Source organism: Grammomys surdaster, unplaced genomic scaffold, assembly GCF_004785775.1.
Source record: "Grammomys surdaster isolate TR1022 unplaced genomic scaffold, NIH_TR_1.0 150, whole genome shotgun sequence".
Classification (NCBI taxonomy): Eukaryota; Metazoa; Chordata; class Mammalia; order Rodentia; family Muridae; genus Grammomys; species Grammomys surdaster.
The window spans coordinates 7383317-7401572 of NW_021604608.1; the positions used below are offsets into that span (position 1 = coordinate 7383317).

Consider the following 18256-nt stretch of genomic DNA (forward strand, 5'->3'; position numbering starts at 1 on the left):
TCGCAATCCACAAGTTAAGAACCACTTTTCAAAAATGTTAGCTAAAATAAAGGAAGTTCCTTTTCTTCAACTAGAACATTATATTTACTATTCTAAATGCACAAGGAATAGCATTACTCCTTACCTGCATTTCTGTTTTATAAGCTTTCTCTGTGTAAAGCCTGAAGCATTTCCCAGGTCTGGTACGTCCAGCTCGACCAGCCCTTTGCTGAGCTGAAGCTTTACTAATTGCTGTCACCAAAAGAGACTCGACTCTGATTCTAGGATTATATACCTATGTGAATGGAAACAGTTTATGATTCTTTCTTCAGTAAAACACGAAATTAAACCCAACACAGCACTCACAGGCCACAATTAATGTCGAATAACAGGTAGTTTGCTGACCATGACAATCAGCTTCCACACTGTTCATCTCATGGCCTACCTTTCTTTTAGGTATTCTGGCTACCATTCCAAAAGACTGAGGCTAAAAATGTCTAACATACAGATGGCTTACATCTGTCTCTCTCAACTTAAACTTGGCTATGTTGTTTAGTGAAGAATTTTGCTTGTCCCCTACCCCAAGGAAAGACAAACAGACAGCAATTTAATAACTGTTCTTAAGAATAGGCAATAAATGTCACATGCATTCACTTTAATGACAAAAGTTTTCTGCTAATAATACACCTAAAGATTACAATGTAATAACTTATCTAAAACATGTTTGAACATTTTAGCAACTATTCACTTAGAAGTAACTGGTGTTCCTTTCCCTAGAGGATTAAAGTATTCCAAAAGTATAGCCAGCATACAATATAGAAACTAATTCTGGACAACTGGCTGACCTAAATAGGTATGATCCAGTATTTTTTATTACTACCACTTCTCTCCATACATGAGACCACATTCCTAAGCCACCATCATCATACATAAAAGAACACAAAACTTTATTCTGGAGCATGTGGAAAAGTGTGGCCTAGAATACTGAACACAGCATTAATTTCTGAGAGCAAGAGAGAACACAAGGCTCTTGTTATAAATTTGAAAATGAAACTCAAAATTAGAAAAGTAACCCTGAAAAACTGTTTAAGCCACAAGATGAACAAGTTAGCACCTCAGTTCACATGTAAAGTAAGCTCCAGCCATAGCTACCTTTTGTTTTGCAAATCCAGGGTCAATTACAAACACCACACCGTCTATTGTCAAAGAGGTCTCTGCAATATTAGTTGACACAACCACCTGTTCAGAAATCAAGCAAAATTACCATGACTTAACTTACTGTCACGAACAAAAGAACTTTTAAACTAGTAAATAAGACGAACTAAAAGTGCAATATTAATCATTTCAACTAATAGCAATTCTTTATCAATACATGATTATCAAGCACAGTGATTATACAAATAGAAATGTAGCATCAAAAGGCAAGTAATAAAACACTATTAGGCAGAGTTTATAAGATCTCTTAGATTGAATATCCCTTCAAAGTTCACATAGTATGTACTCCAGTATTTTTCAGCCAACATTTACAAGGAAAATGTCACATGTATAACACAAAAACACACACCAATAGTTTAAAAAACTGGCAGAGTGAACAAAAATAAATAAAAACAAAAACTAACAAAACCAAGGTACAATCCAGTAAGAACTGGCAGATCCTCACAAAGAAGTGTAAAGGGTTTAGGAAGAAGAGTGCATAATTTAGCAAAAAAAAAAAAAAATTACTAAAAGGGAATGATATTTGATGCATTCATATACTATTATGATAGTCTTGCTGAATTTGCATGTTTTTCCTAGATTTTAGAATGTCTTCAGAAATTACTTTGAGAGGGCTCACTCAGCTTAGAGAATGCTTGACTAGCAAGTTTAAAAAAAAAAAGGTCTGGTCAAATAAAGGGGGGGGGGGGACAAAATTGGTTTTACTTGGGAAATGATATTAAATTCTTTTTCTACTAAAATAAAAGGAAATGTCTATTTCTTGATGGTAATGCTGATATTTGGAGACATGTATGCAAGAAGTTCACACTGATGTATCAAAGTCTGCTCCTACATAGCTTTTATTATTTGGAAGGTGAGGTTAGACATTGAAAGTGTAAATGACAAAGAATGCTTTGAGAATTAAAATGAGGTTATCTTCTACTTGAAGATAAAAAAGCTTTCCAGCATAGAACCTGAATGTTCTGAGAAAATTTCTCAGAACACAGGGTCAGCTTAGCCCAGGCCTTATACATAAGTATGACTATAGAAACACAAGAACGGAAAGAACTTATATTCATCCCCATTCTTTTACTTCAGAAAAAAAGAGAGCAGCCTTAATTCAAAACCTTAAATTCAGTACCTAATGTTCATTACTTTAAATAATATAGATTTCATATCTAACTGGAAGATTACCAAAATACTGCAGAAAACCTTGGCATCTAGCAACAAATATTTCAGATTTAATATAAAAAATGTCTTTTACACTGGTCAATGTAAGAAAAACACTGACAAACAGAAGTTGTTTTTACTTTCTATAGATCACATATTTAAACAATCAATAATTAGAAGGGAAACAAACATATGATGCTTAACATTAATGGTAACAGAGTACAACCCATTTGCACTATTCTTGCAAAAAGTCAGTTTTGTTGTAGCTTGAACAAAGTTAACCAAGATCAGAGCTAGAAATCAAACCAGAATACTATGAAGGTATTAACATCCCTAAGCGTCAATTTGCTTTCAAAACTCCCCATACTAGACTAATTAATACAGGTTTGAGAGCAAGATTGCCTCCTCATGCTTGCTATTCCAACACTAAGGAAACTCAGGTAGAATGATTCTCAAGACCAGACTAGACTATAGAGTAAGTTGTTCTTGCTTTTGTTTTTACATCCTGCCGTAGCTTTGAGTTTGGTGTAATAACTAAAACTATAGACATACAAAATATAAATACTTTCACAACAAATTTAGTCCATTGAGCTCTTCCTAGACAGCATAATAACTACCAGAAATGATTTAAGATGTCTTAGAGAATGAATGCACTGATGAAAACTTCAACCCAATGAAGCACTAATTAGACTGGAAACTAGTAAGAACTTTCTCAAGTTGAATTCATGCTCTGGTATTTTTCAACTGTGCAGTCTTATTTTCAAGTTTTAGACCTAAATCTTAACATCTTTACTTATTTTGAAACTGGTCCTGAGCACAGTGCCTCAGCTGAAGTGCCTTGCTCCCTCACCCAAGAAAACTACATATCCCTCTATCAAAGAATGTTAACATGGTTTCTGCCTTCAAGGAATTCATGTATTTATTCAGTGTGGTTAACGCTTCAGATTCTATACAGAGTCAACATTTAACACTTGTCGACTTAAAATTTTATTCTCTTAAGACAAAATTCTAAGAAGGGGACAAAGCACAAACTTTAAAAAACAGTCACTTAGTTTTAGAGTGTCATATATCTAACAAGACAACATTTGGCCAACTTGTCCTCGCTTTCCCTGACCATCCTAAGCACTCTATTACCTGCTAAGAACAAACTGCCTCTGTGGGAGGAAGCAGTTCATTTTCTTAAAGGGTCCAAACATGTACTTTGATACATTTTCCCATTCACTTCTGAAATGCAGATTATTCTGGTGTGGCCAATTACTCGTTCATAGCTTTGGGTGATGGCAGTGATTGTGGGTTTTTGCTGTTTTCTTTGGGCCAGGGTCTCACTATGCAGATCAAGTAAGGCTGCCTTGAATTTGTGCTAACTCCTTTTTTTTAGGCATATTCCATTCATAACCTAGGCTAGTTTTAAACTCTTTATCATCCTGCCTCTCCTGTCAGAGAGTGCTAGAATCACAGGCATGTACCATGACATCTAGCTTCTATTTTATGAGTGACAATGGTAGGTTTTCTACTATCAATAAAATGACTACAGAGAATATTTAATGTTACCTTTCTTCCAATTGCTCCATTCTGTTTTTTTGGAGGTGGTGGCTCAAAAATGCGTTGTTGCTGCTGGGGTGGAAGTGTAGAATACAATGGAATGATTTTAATATCACCAACTTCAGGGCCCAAATCATCAACTTCACGCTTTATTCTCTTACAGGCCTCATCAATTTCCTACAAAATAAAAATGTTAAGAGTATGAAAACAAAATTCATCCTCATTATATGCATTCCATTTGACATATCTATAATCTGCCTTCATTCATGGATAACATATTTCAAATTTGATAACCAAAATTAAAGAAATGATCAGTCTGATTTCAAAACAACCAAAGAAATTTTGATTTCTGTTATTGAGCAAATATGTAAATACCATATTTGCATTCCATACCCCTTTTCTTGAAGACTCAGACATCCTAATTAATTCTCGACAAATTATATTAAAATTGAAATTTCTCACCCAGGAATATTTAACTGCACTCATAACCTTTTCATTTTCATAATCTAAAAGAAACTAATGTGCTAGATATTTAAAATACAGCAATTAGGCTTTAATGTCACATATCACTAATGCAATTATATGGAAGAATTGCTTCATTGTGTCTAATAAGAACAAGCACCTTTACAATATCAACATAGATATTTCATAAGTATGCTGACACAAATGCCTTAGGGCCACTTCAGAATGCTCTCCACCATGACAAACTAATCCAATGCATTTGTATTCAAATACAAATTTAAAGAAAGACATAATAAATGCATGTGGGAAAGGAGCAGTAGCTCTGGAGGTAGCAAATGTCTTTAAAAAGGAAGGCTGATGATGGACAATAAATGTTTTGCTGAAGCAATTAAACTTGAAAATATATTAAACAATTACTAAACAATCTTTCATGTATTAACTAGGCAGTCAGCTATAGTAACAAACTGTTTACTCAAAGAGTAAAGAGAAAAAAAGGATTTTCAGATAAATTGGTTTTTAATCAAATTAGGTTTCCTGACAATGATTTTAAACCAATTTGTAATAGTTTCTGTGTTGAAGAATATAAAATTTGAGGCTGGAGAGATGGCTTACTGTTAAGAGCACTACTTGTCTTCCAGAGGACCTGGGTTCAAATCCCAGCACCCATATGGAAGCTCACAACTGTAACTCCAAGATCTGACACATTCACACAGACATACATACAGGGAAAACATCAATCAATGAACATAAGGAGAATATACATACACACACACACACACACACACACACACACACACACACACACACACATATATATAAATAAAAGAAATTTTGAGGTTGGCCAGCAGTTTAAAGTACTGGCTATTCCCAGCATCAATATGGTAGCTCACAATGACCTGTAACTCCAGTTCCAGTGTATTTGGTCCTCTGTTCTGGCCCCAAGAACACAAGGTACATGTCTGATGCACAAACATAATACACATATGCAAACACGCATGCATACACATAAATCTTTAAAAAATATAAAATCCTTGGATAGAACAATCTTTTTTTGCCTAAGAAATAGCAATTTTCTTAAGCATCATACGGTTGTTTTGACAGAAGGAAATTACTACTAAGAATCCAAAGTTTGAGATCTCAAGTTTCTAGAAGATGAAAAATCAATGTCATCTATTTGAAAAAAATTAAAGTCTTTTTAAGAAAAAGATTGCTTTTAAATGTTCTATGTAGATCAGAATGCCCCCTGCTGGCATGTTAATATGGAATTAAGATCACAGTGGAAGAAATTTTAAATAAAGAAAATTAGACTCCTAATATTTCAGCTCACATTAACAGGTAAGTAATAAGCCTAACATCTACATTTCATGTATTAAAAAAGACTTTAGTAAACATAATAAAGAAATCTATGCAAAAAAAACCAGCTAAAGTCTTCAAACTCAAAACATAGTTCATAACTATAATTTTACTTCATTTCACAACATGCCATCAAACAGCTGAAAACATGAAGCTTACTGCTTTCCTCTCCCCAGTGAATGAAATGAAAATTACACTAAGCTGACTCAGAAAAAAAGCCTGTTTGGTTCTCTCCATGAGATCAGCTGAAACTTCCAATACCATTCAAATACGCCTCATGAGAGTAGATTAAGTCAAGAGGAAGTTAGAAATTGTAGAGACCAAACACAAGAGGACAAAATGAATACCCTTAAGTATTAGCTTCAACGATTAGAGCATGAATAATGTTTACATGCCATTTAAAAAGCAATTAATACAGTCTTTCAGAAGTTTTACGGACAATCTTCCACTTTAACTGTATAAAAGGCTGAGTAGTCCCGGGTGGACACGCCTTTAATCCCAGCACTTGGGAGGCAGAGGCAGGCGGATTTCTGAGTTCTAGAGTTCGAGGCCAGCCTGGTCTACAGAGTGAGTTCCAGGATAGCCAGGGCTACACAGAAAAACCCTGTCTCGAAAAACCAAAAAAAAAAAAAAAAAAAAAAAAAAAGAGACTGAGTAGTATCAAAAGAGGGAAGACTAGAAAACTGTATTTTCAACACACCTTAGCTCACAAAAGAACTAAGGGAATGTCTCTGCAGGAAAAGAATTTACAAATACCTTTCCCCAAGACATTTGGCAATATCTAAATGTCTTTGCTGGTTATGACTAAAAAGTATTGCTGTATCTAATATGGAAAGGCTAGGATGCTGACAAATGTCCAACAATGCACAGGAATCTGAGAACACAAAACTCACAATATAAATAGTATTTAAGAAAACCATGTCCAAAGATACAAACCATAAGGACAATTTCAGAAAAAAAAACACCCCCCCCATACCAGGATTAAAAAAATTATCCCAAATTCATATCTCTTAAGTGAATAGCATCTACCAAAATATCACCTAACTAACAATTCTACAGGAGTTGGACACAATAAAAAGAGATTTTGCTGCAGTGAGGCATGCCTTCAGTATGCATAAGATTCAATTTTCCACAACAGTTTAGGCATCGCTATGTATCATAGTGGGGATCTTTTGGACAATAAAACACTCCTCTGGAAAAGCAACTCCACATCTTAAATGACCCAAGGAGCTTGCAGATACCATATTTCCCCTTAAACTTCACTCATTTCAAAAACCAAACAGAAACCTGAACTTATTTTAGAGCAAATTTTCTTCCTTTAACCTAGAAATCTACCGACCATACTTAAGACATTCTAGAATAGGACTCAGACCTTCTACTGTAAAAGGCATCCATATATTTAAAGGAATTTACAAACATCTACCATTTCAATTGTATACTTTTCTTCACCCTTTAAAGATGCACCCCATTAAATATGATATACAAAAGGAAGTGGTTAAATATTGCATATATTCAAACAATTACACTGAAAACTTGGAAGGACTGAGATGAGAAAAATATGGCCAGCCTTGGTCATGAAAAGTTCAGAGTTGCTAGCTAATGGACATTTCTACATAAAAACTACATAAAGCAAATGATGATACCTCTTGGCCAGTCAAAAAAAGAAGAAGGTCTCCTTCCTCCTCTTCACACATATGTATTTGGATCACCGTCCGAATTGCTGCTTCAAGATAATCTCTCTCTGGTTCTGGAGTATAAAAAATCTCAACAGGATGTGTTCGGCCAGGAATAGTTAGGAGAGGACAGTTATCAAAGTAAATCTGGAATTTCCCAGCATCTAGTGTAGCACTCATAACTATAACCTATAGGAGGAAAACAGAAAATTACTTTTGAAGCTTTATCTCTAAAGATTTCTAGATAATCTCAAAGGAGAAAAAGTAGTTACTGTTCTATTAAGTACATATTATCAGTTATAAAGACAGCTTTGAAACCTGGGTGTGATGGTGTATGTCACTATTAATCCCAGAACAGAACTAGGGAGGCATAGGCAGGCACATCTGAATTCAAGGCCAACCTGGTCTATACAATGAATTCAAGACAGCGAGAGGTACATAGTGAGACCTTGTCTCACCCCCACCCCTGGGGGGGGGGGGGGAAGACAGTCTTTAAAGAAACATTAAAAATACAGGCCAGTGTTGTCGTGGTACATACATTAAACCCTAACATTCAAAACGAGGTAGAAGTAGGTGGATCACTGTGTGAGTTCAAGGTCAGCCAGGGTTAGAAAGTAAAACCTGTTTTTAAAAAACAAAAAGAAAATATAGAAAGGAATAACATGCAGTTGAGTTATTTAATTTTTAAATACTAGAATATATAAGTAAAATGTGTATAGAGCCTATGTATACTCATTATACACAACATAAGTAAAGAGCTGTTAAATGATACAATTACATTTTATTAATGTAATTAATATATTACATTATTAATAAAATCCAAGAGATCAAACAGGAATTTGCCTTAAATTAGGCACAGCTATTTTTAAAATCTAAAAAATGCTAGGGTCTTTAGGCTGGCTGGCTAGCAAGGCACAGGGTTTTTACAAGATTGTAAGTAAGCATATGCCTTTAATCTCATCACTCAGGAGGCATAGGCAGGGAAATCTCTTCAAGTTCAAAGCCAGCCTAGTCAACAAAGCAAGTCCAGGAGAGTCAGGGCTAGCAGATCGAGAAACCCTGTCTCAAAAAAAAAAAAAAAAAAAAAAAAAAAAAAAAAAAAAAAAAAAAAAAGGTTTCTTTGGGGATGATGGTCCTGTGTATTCCCACCATGTTACTATACTAGGGAATTTAGTGCCTCTGGCCTCTTCAAGCACCCACAGTTATGAACACATTCCTACACATGCATACACAAACACACATTTAAAAATTAAAAAGTTATTTCTTCACCTTTAAATCTGATCTCTGTCTTACAACTTCCTTTAGAACACCCATGAGAATATCTGTAGCCAATGTTCTTTCATGGGCCTCATCAAGAATTATCACACCATAACGCTCCAGGAGGGGATCGTTCATGGCTTCACGAAGTAGCATCCCATCAGTCATATACCTATGATCAAACACAACGTTAGTCAAAACTCATCTATATAATTTTAAAACTAGTTATCCTAACATAAGTAAAAAACTGCAAAAATTAAGCTTTCAAACAGTTTAAAGAGACACTAAAAAGTTGTATTATCATAAAAATTTTACCAAATACTACAATATGAGAAACATCATTCAACTCCCAATTGTGGCATAGAATGATCACACAGTTTCCCACAAACGCTAAAACTAAATTTGTCATTTAAATGCTTTAAAAAATTCCTAACAAAGCAAAACAAAACAAGGCCTGGTCTACAGAGTCAGTTCCAGGACAGCCAGGGCTACACAGAGAAACCCTGTCTTGAACCCTTCCCCATCTGCCCCCCCTAAAAAAAACAAAAAAAATTTAGAACAAGCCAATAAACAAACCATTTTAAGTTGTTCCATTCCATCGCACCACTAAAATATTACTACATGCAAAAATGTACATTTAGGGGGTAGAATGAAACCCAAATTTTTTTTTAAATTTTTTAAATTTTTTCTCAAATCATAATTAATTCACACAGGGGTATAAACACAGAAAGGCAGGAAGTTGGGAGGGGAATGACACTGGAGTGTGGGTGCTCAGGGGGAATACAGATATCTTCAGAACCGGATATCAGCTGGGTAAAGGTTCAGGGGACAAGTCACCGTGACTTGCTTGTCCCCATCTAAGCTGGTATTATCTGCCAAGGCTATCTATTTACAAGGTCCATGACCACTCAGGCTTTTAAATTTCCACAAAAGCTGCCCGTCAACATTAGCTTATAGCCATCTGTTTCAATGTTCTTCCACTGAGACCCAAGACTTGGTGTTAGTATACAAGTATGACAGGCCCACTGCTGAATTTAGGCCTATGGCTGATTTTAGGCCTACAGTGTGTAAGCAGGGCTGCCCCTGACATCTCCTCCCTTCTCTAAGTATAGAAGGGCTGTGGCAATTCTAAACTTTCGAAGGCGGGGATAGAGGCCTGACCTCCAGTAATTGAAGGGGACCTTGTAATGGCTCCGGTCCCCCTGTCGTTGTCCAGTGACGCATGAGGGCCATACCCGTCCCGATGTTTTTTTCCTAGAGAGGGGATACTTTTGACATCAACCCCTATGCAGTCAGGCTTGTCCCTCAGGGAACCCAGATAGATATTTTTATCTTTTATTGATATTCCCTTGCAGTGCTTAGCCTCGCAGCCTAAGCAAGAATTCAGATCGCCTGTCAGAGGGGGTTCTGGGTGGCCCCTCTCTGCTTGGTCTAGGAGCAGAAGTCCCCCCTTTTTAGGTTGGGTGGAGATGGAAACCCAAATTTTTTAAGGCAAAAATTTAACAATAGCTAACAGCACACAAGTCTACTATCCCTCATCAATACCACAAATGAAATGACCTAAAGGACAGTATGAGCTCATTCATAAAGGCTCTGGGAATAACCGACAGCATCAGCACCATGAGAATGCTGACACTTAGATGTAAAATCAAAAGCAAACGACATCAAACTAAATGACTCAAAAAACAAACAAACAAAAACCAGGCTTAGAAGGAAGGTTTCAGAGAAGGCAGTTAATACGGAATTCAACCATTACAGAAGGAACCATGTAGAGTCAGCATCAGATCAAGGGTGGTTTATAGGACATTGTATAAGTCAGCCATTTCCTGTCCATTCCACTCTGGTCACTGCTGTCACTAATACACAACAACTATCCTTAAGTTTGGCACCTGGACAAAAACATAGCATGTCTTAAAATGCTACCGTCTCAGTTCATGCTCCGTTAAATAAATGCTCATTATTGTATTTAGAAATGTAAATGGCATAACAAAAATCTGAAGCCATTATTTATGACTTAATTTTGGTTCTTTGTCCTAAAATCTAACCATACCTAATCTTTCATAAACCAACTGACTACAGTTTATACCATCTATTGGAGCTGTTAAGTTCAGCATACAACATAGTGATCCCATCTCTTTATTTACTCTTTAAGAGTAATTCTAAACTTATTAAAACATTTGGCAAACAAGTACACCTTCACTAAACGCGTGTGAGTCAATTCTGAGGCAAGGACTTATTATATAGTTCTGGCTGGCTTGGACTCTCAAGTGCTGTCAAGAGTTATCATGTATCATACTTGGTCTCCATTTATACAGCCTGTGTTTCTACAGTGTTCCTTTCAAAATAAACCATCACCATTTCTGGAATCAACTCCAAGATTTTATTTTAAGAAGATAAAAGAAAAATCACTATCAATAAACAATGACTAAATGTCCTAGCAATCCAGCCTGGTACCTGATAAGCCACACTATGGCTTATAGATGCCTTGAAATTTTTCATCTTATTGAGAGCATTTTGCAATTATTGTTTTCAGATGAGTTACTAACATGAGCTAGGCAATCCAAGTGACAAAGTAAATGTAAATAAATACCTTAGGTACACAAAACTCTTGTTTTAACTTTTAGGGGGACATGAAAGAAGTGGTTCTTATTTCAACAATATTTGCTCAAATACCCATTATACCTCAGGACTGTTTCTACACATTGCTAAACTATCAATTGCTAGTCTTTCAATAGGAAACCCTGTATTTCTGAAAGCACTTTAACTAGCATATTAATTGTCCATTATTTCCAAAAATTCACACTATGTATTTAAAATGATACAAAACTAGATCAGTATCAAATCTTCACAGAAAATGACAAACACTAAACTCTTATCAATTACAAGACTTCCACTGATCCTAAGATGTATCTCAATTTATAAGAAAGTCGCAAAGCTGGCATAGTACAAGTAACTTGAACAGGCTTCCAATCATAATTACTTAATAAATTTAAGCAACATAAAATAAACAAAAAGTCAGAATTGTTGAATAACACTAACCTAGCTTAAGTATTTTTTCAACAAATATATACAAATAACATAGACCAATAAACTGTATGTAAGTTACTCCTATGTGGTGCTCATCTAAAACTGAAATACACAGTATTTTAAGTACCTTATTGTTCTAATAAAACAAACAGAGCACAAACCAGGAAACATCAAACCCCTTTGTGACACATGGACACATACATACACATTCATTCGTGGCCGAAATGTTTAGCCCAGACACCCAAACACACCAGTTTTGTTATGTCAAATATATTTAGCCTATGCTTCAAATTTAAGGGACCTAATCAAGAAAAAGCCTAAAAATTTAACAGTAAACAAACAAAAACCAAATTATTTTTAAATACTTTCAGAACTCCAACTCTAAATTTGGCAGGCAATACTCTTTGCCCCCAGAACATGACAGAAAGCTAAGGTTGTAATTTCTATGCAGTATTTTCTCAAACACTGGCACTGTGCAAACTAAGCGAGCCTTCCACAAGTAATTTTTTGCAACTGCATAGATATTAGAAATAAGTAGATAATCAAGTTTGCTTACATTGATAAAAGTCAATAGAACTCAATTTGCAGGGGGCAAAAAGCATTTCCCTTGTAAACCTACTTCTGACCTCCATAAGTGGTACAGAACATTGCCTACAGACAGATTTAAAAGAAATGATTCCACTTGAAAAGTAACAATATTTCACTCAGCTGTTTAAATACTCAACTAAGCAATTATTTACTCCCCAGCCTAATAACACAAAGATCAAACTAAACCTTTTAGCTTACACACTATACTTCATTCAGTAAGAATGGTGCTTACTACTATAGATTACTTTTAAATTGTTCAATTGTGGCTTAAAGTAGTAGCAGACCTGTAAAAACCTCTTATCTCCAGCCCTAAGGGTATTTGCCTACATTCATTCCACAATGATAAACATCAAATTTTAATTCTTGCTAACCTTCCTCAACTGTAATTCAATTACATTGCTTTCCTAAGCTTTTAAATTAGTTTAGCTGGTAGACACCAGTTACTTTCCTATTATTGTGAGAAGACACCAAGACCAAGACGACTTTTAAGTTTTTTGGAGGTTTGCTTTCAGTTTCAGAGGGTGAGTCCATGAGTATCATGGCAGAGTGGATGGCAGCAGGCAAGGTACTAAAGCAGTAGCTCAAATCTTTCTTAATCACCTCAAAGTTTGGGAGGCTTGAAATAGACAATGACCCACCCACCCTAGTGACACACCTCCTCAAACACTCCTTGAGGGAGTCCTTCCCAAACAGTCCAGAAATATTTGCTCCCATGGAAACCATTTTCATTCAAACTAAAGCTAAGATTAGTTTGATTAGGTTAGTAAGATTCTACAATGTATCAAGCTGGAAATGTACGACCACTACCAGCAGCAGCAAATGTTAGCCATGTTGACTACACACTGTTAATCTGTCAATGACTGTACACAGATCAACATACTCAGAATCCTCGAGGCAGTTATCAGCCCTTTCCTTTGATAATAGCCCTAATAATAGGGCTGAGACCCAACTCAAGACCCTAGATTGTGGTTCTCAAACTCCCCATCTGTTAAGTTGCTGTGCCCTGTTGGCTATTGCTCCAGACTTTAAATTCTTATACAGTTAGCACTTCTGTATTAAATTTGCCAGGTAGTACATCATAATCCTCTGGGTGCCAACCTTAAATGTTCCCTACACCAAAATCCTTACTTAGTGTTTGTATTTTGCTTGGTAGTTATCTTTTGGTGGCTTTCATCTTCTTGCCTATAAAGAATGTCTATCTTTGATATTAAAACAATTCTACAAATTTTTAAATCTAGATTGTATAAAAATATTTGTTAAAAATGTATTTCCTTCAAACTTTACGTGGAACAGTTTATACAATGAAGTTCACGACTGCCGTTCATTTTCCCTGTCAGTACTTCAGCCATGCCCTCGTCTTACCTTTCCTTGGCTTCCTAGCAGCTTGTCCTCCAATTATGTACCAGACAAAACTCTCAGCACTCTCAGAACAAACTCTCAGTCAACAAAACAAGCGCATATCCCTCCAAAACTATACTTTGTTTTACATACCAACTCCAGACGGAGTCTCCTTTAAAATCCCAAAACTAAAGTTAATCAGATAAGCAAACAGACTCAGAGTGAAAGGAAAGTACGTAAATCACTAGATCCCCATGCTCTGCTTCATCTACAGAACCTTAAAGAAGATGTCAGAGAAAGGTCTTTACTGAATCTGCCCTTTTCTTAATTTTGCTAAACATTCATCAAGATTCTTGTAGTCACAAGTTTCACATTCCTCTGCTGCCCCTTTGACTTCCTCAGAATAAGTGGAGAAGGGAAGAACTCACCACATACAAGGCAAGCAAAGGAGATGGACTCCAATTCTGTCCCAAATTTGTAGCTCCACTAAGCAAGACAGTTTAAAAATGCTACCTATGATCTTACACTGTGTCCATAATCTAGTTCTCTAATAACTTAAAGTAATCTGGCATAAAAATGCTTATTTAAGTTTGTTCAATGCTTAAAACGTTTTATTTAAAAAAAAAAAGTAACTGTAGTACTTTCTAAAGCAAAAAAATTAACTTGCTCCACATGGCCAAGAAGCTCAGGCAGAAATCAGTTCTAGGCAATCCTAATCTCTAGAGCAAAAGGAAAGACAGGTAGGTCTATAGATTTAGAGACCCTGTCTCAAAACAGCATGCACACACACAACAGAGAGAACCACAACTTGTTCTGATATATACTCACACATGTGCTATGTTTGACCATGCTCAAACTAACACACAAATTATGTATTTAAAGGCTTAAAAGCTAACCCTTAGGAACAAAAAAAAAAAAAAAAAAAAAAAAAAAAAAAAAAAAAAAAAAAAAAAGAGGGGGGGTTATCTCATAAGCCTGGAATTCTTTCACCCAATATCCGAATCTTTCTGTTTGCTTCAACTGGATCTTAGACCAAAACTGATCTTCGACAAGACTGAAACACAGCTCACTTTAAATCACTTACTTGCCTAGCAAGCATAAGGTCCTGGGTTAGACTCCACAACACCACCAAGAAACCAATTTCTCCATCACATGTGAATCCTTAAGTTATTCTTCCATATATCTGAAACTTTGTATTTATATTTGCTCTTGATAGACATAAACCAGATTAACTTCTTACTACTAAAACCAGATTAATTTACTGCTTGTTATATTGTCTACTATATAAAGCACTGTTTAATGGCTAAAGTATTGAGTATTTCCTAGTAAATAGCTGGGCTCCCTCAATATCAAGCTACTTTTATTGTGTAGCCGGAGGAAAGTCTTATCACCTCAACTACCAGTAACATTAGCTACAAAGTCAATTCCAAAATACTTTTTTCTACAGACATGAATATCAAATTGTTCCCTTTCCAAAGTCATCTGTTCCCTGAAAATAAACTGAGAAATCTTCTTTGATTTGTTACAATTCATACTAAGAAATCCTTCAATCCATAGCAATGGTATTACAAATCCATGTCTTCTTCCAAACATCATGATCAGTCACGATGTTCTGACATGACTGTCACAATGGCATTTATCCCTAACCCACTACTTTTCAGACTAGACTGTTTCATTAGCTTCCTTGATGCTATGTCCAAATTTTTTTCATAATTTTCATGTTGACTAATTTGTACAAGATCAAATCCTCTGCAAACAGCACAATATCTAATGTAGAATTTAATGCATCTCAAACACTGAAAATATATTATGGATACTATATAGGCCTAATTTATAGACACACAAATGTAGCCTCAAACTGTCTAAATTTTGAGATATTCAAGAAAAATCTTTAAAATTCAGTCTTCTCTACTATCCTTTTGTATTAAAAGTTCCTTTGACTATTTGATGAATATATAAACACTTTAATTTCTAGACAGAAAAATAGCTAATGCAGGGTAAAGACCTGTCTACACATGTATTCTTCCTACTCAATACATAACTGCCCTTCAGTTTAAGGCTTTACCAGCTTTTACTATCTGGATTTTCAGTGAGTTAATGTAAATATATCCAGGGATTTTTACAACGCTTCTTGGTGAAGCAGTCCTATCAATTAAAACTACCACTAGCACTCTTCCTACTAAGACTTGCATTACAATTTTTCTCTCCTTGAAGAAAATAAATACACCCATTTCCAATTCCGTTAACAATGCCAGATTAGTTTTAATGTATAGTAAACGGATTGTACAATACCAATAAACTTACCTTATCTAGAATAATTTTTTAAAGCTTAATTACCATTTCTGAGAGCTGCTTAATAAGAAAATGACAGTGCCAAAAATACTTTCACTTTGAACTAGTATGTTTGTTATTCTCCATAAACAGAATGAGTCTTACACAGGATTCATCTTTTGAAAGTCTATCCTTCCACTACTTTCTACCACAAATGCTATTAATATGGCTTATAACTTTTTCAAAAATCCAAACTGTTTTATCCCTTTAACTGTAGCTGAGAAAAATCTGGTACATAATCAAACATTGAAAAGATACTCCTTTTAGAGATGAGAAAAAAATCTGCATTTTCAAGTCCTTGATATCTACATCGTCTAGATTTTTTTAAGAGCTGATTTTATATAAATATAGTAAATTATACTATAATTTCAAATCACAGATAATGTCCTATATTCAATGAAAATTAAGATCTAAGCCAAAAATACATCCCTTAAAAGTAAAAAATATAAGCTGATTCGTATTTTATAGTTGAACTTCTGTTAAAAAATTATGAAGTTCAAATGAAACAACACCCAAGAATTATTTTTCAAAAAGTGAAATATTAGCTAAAAAGTAATAGGATATTCTAATTTAAGAATTGTTTTTTAAGTTATAAATTTTAAAAAAGATATATGGTAAATATTCAAAAACAGAAATGTAATATTTAAGATCAATGCTCAAATATGGATGAATCAGAAGGCTGAAGATGGTGGATACTATCTTTTTTTTTTTTTCTAGACAGGGTTTCTGTGTAGCCCGGGCTGTCCTGGAACTCACTCTGTAGACCAGGCTGGCCTCGAACTCAGAAATCCACCTGCCTCTGCCTCCCAAGTGCTGGGATTAAAGGTGTGCGACACCACTGCCCGGCGATACTATCTCATACTATGCTACTACACAATTTTTCCTAATCCAATTAATCTCATTTATCTTATTACAGGGCACATCCACACCACAGGTTCAAGTCACTGGCCATGTATTCCAAGTTCTATTTTTACAATACAACTGAAAACTGCACTGTGACCAAGTTATTTCTAAAATTGACTAAATGGCCTAAAAATGTGGATGCATCAAATCAACAGGAAAAGATTTGTTGGACAACAAATATCACTACTTAAGCAGAATGTTAGCTGTAAGACAAAGAGAACAATTACATAAATAAATTACAAGACTCAAAATGGTCAAGAATATAGCAGGTATAAAGAAGTAGGATCTTGAGGTGGTATAAATACTTTATTACAGAACAAGATTCCTCCATGAACTCACACAGAGCAAGAACTACACAATTTCTCTTACCCATAAACAAATAATATCCCACCCACATATCATTTGTCCTAAAAGTAACTTTTACTAACATTTTTACCCTTTATCACATTCAACTGAACAATCTCAAACACCACATTTTATGCTACTAGTAACATTTCAGATGATACAGCACCTCACAAATAAACTGAAGCAGAATTTCTATTGAAGAGCTAAATATATTACCACAAAGAAAAAAAAAATCAACAAAACGTCACCTAGCATGCCTGCTTCATTGTATTTTAAAACTCTTTTAACTAAGGAAAGAAACCTAGTTAGAGTAGTATCCATTTTAAAGGTAAGAGTACTTACTTAAGAATGGTTTTTGCACTACTGCAGTCTTCAAATCGAATGGAGTATCCAACTTCCTGGCCTAACATTACGTCCATCTCATCAGCAACTCTCTGAGCCACACTCATTGCAGCCACTCTCCTGGGCTGTGTACAGGCAACTCCTCTTTTGGGTCCTGGCAAGGACCGCATATACTCCACACACCACTGTGGTATCTATGAAATAATTTCACATTTATATTATTTGTACTCTGCCTGCATACAAACTGTATGTATCTAATACTTTATCTGATTGTCATTATTTAAAATAAAATTCAATTATGCAAAGAAGTTAGGAGTCAGGTTACAATAACATGAACACTCTAAGCCAGAAGGGGTCATCTACAACATGGATGTAACATAATTACACTCCCAGGAAGACAAGGTCCACTCAGACTATGCTCAATACGCTCAGCAGTACAGCTGTACCCGTTAGTATTTTCTATGCAACAGAAACAACATCCAACTTAAATTCTATCCTTTAAAGAATTTTAAGTCTCAGAAGTACAATGTAATGTATTTTATATTTTATATGTGTATTTGTATGTATAGTATAATCAATGTATACTTTTGAAAATCACATTTTTAATTGTAATAAATAGGCACTCGTAACATATAAATTGCAAACCATCAAAAGGTCATCGTAACACTGTTAACTTTTCCCTCAGGAGCAACACTATGCATGGTGACAGTACCTAAGATACCATCTTAAAAGTTAAGTTCTCAAAATTGCCA

General features: G+C 35.1%; 1 protein-coding gene across 1 annotated transcript in view; it reads right to left on the reverse strand.

Moving 5' to 3' along the window:
• Dhx15 (DEAH-box helicase 15) overlaps nucleotides 1-18256 on the reverse strand; it is a 39841-nt gene that overhangs the window by 12330 nt on the left and 9255 nt on the right. The window contains exons 3-8 of the mRNA XM_028765234.1: nucleotides 17505-17698; nucleotides 8643-8802; nucleotides 7344-7562; nucleotides 3895-4062; nucleotides 1132-1218; nucleotides 125-274 (exon numbers count right to left, since the gene is read on the reverse strand). Coding sequence (XP_028621067.1) covers nucleotides 125-274; nucleotides 1132-1218; nucleotides 3895-4062; nucleotides 7344-7562; nucleotides 8643-8802; nucleotides 17505-17698 — 978 coding nt within the window. The remainder of the gene's footprint in view (nucleotides 1-124; nucleotides 275-1131; nucleotides 1219-3894; nucleotides 4063-7343; nucleotides 7563-8642; nucleotides 8803-17504; nucleotides 17699-18256) is intronic.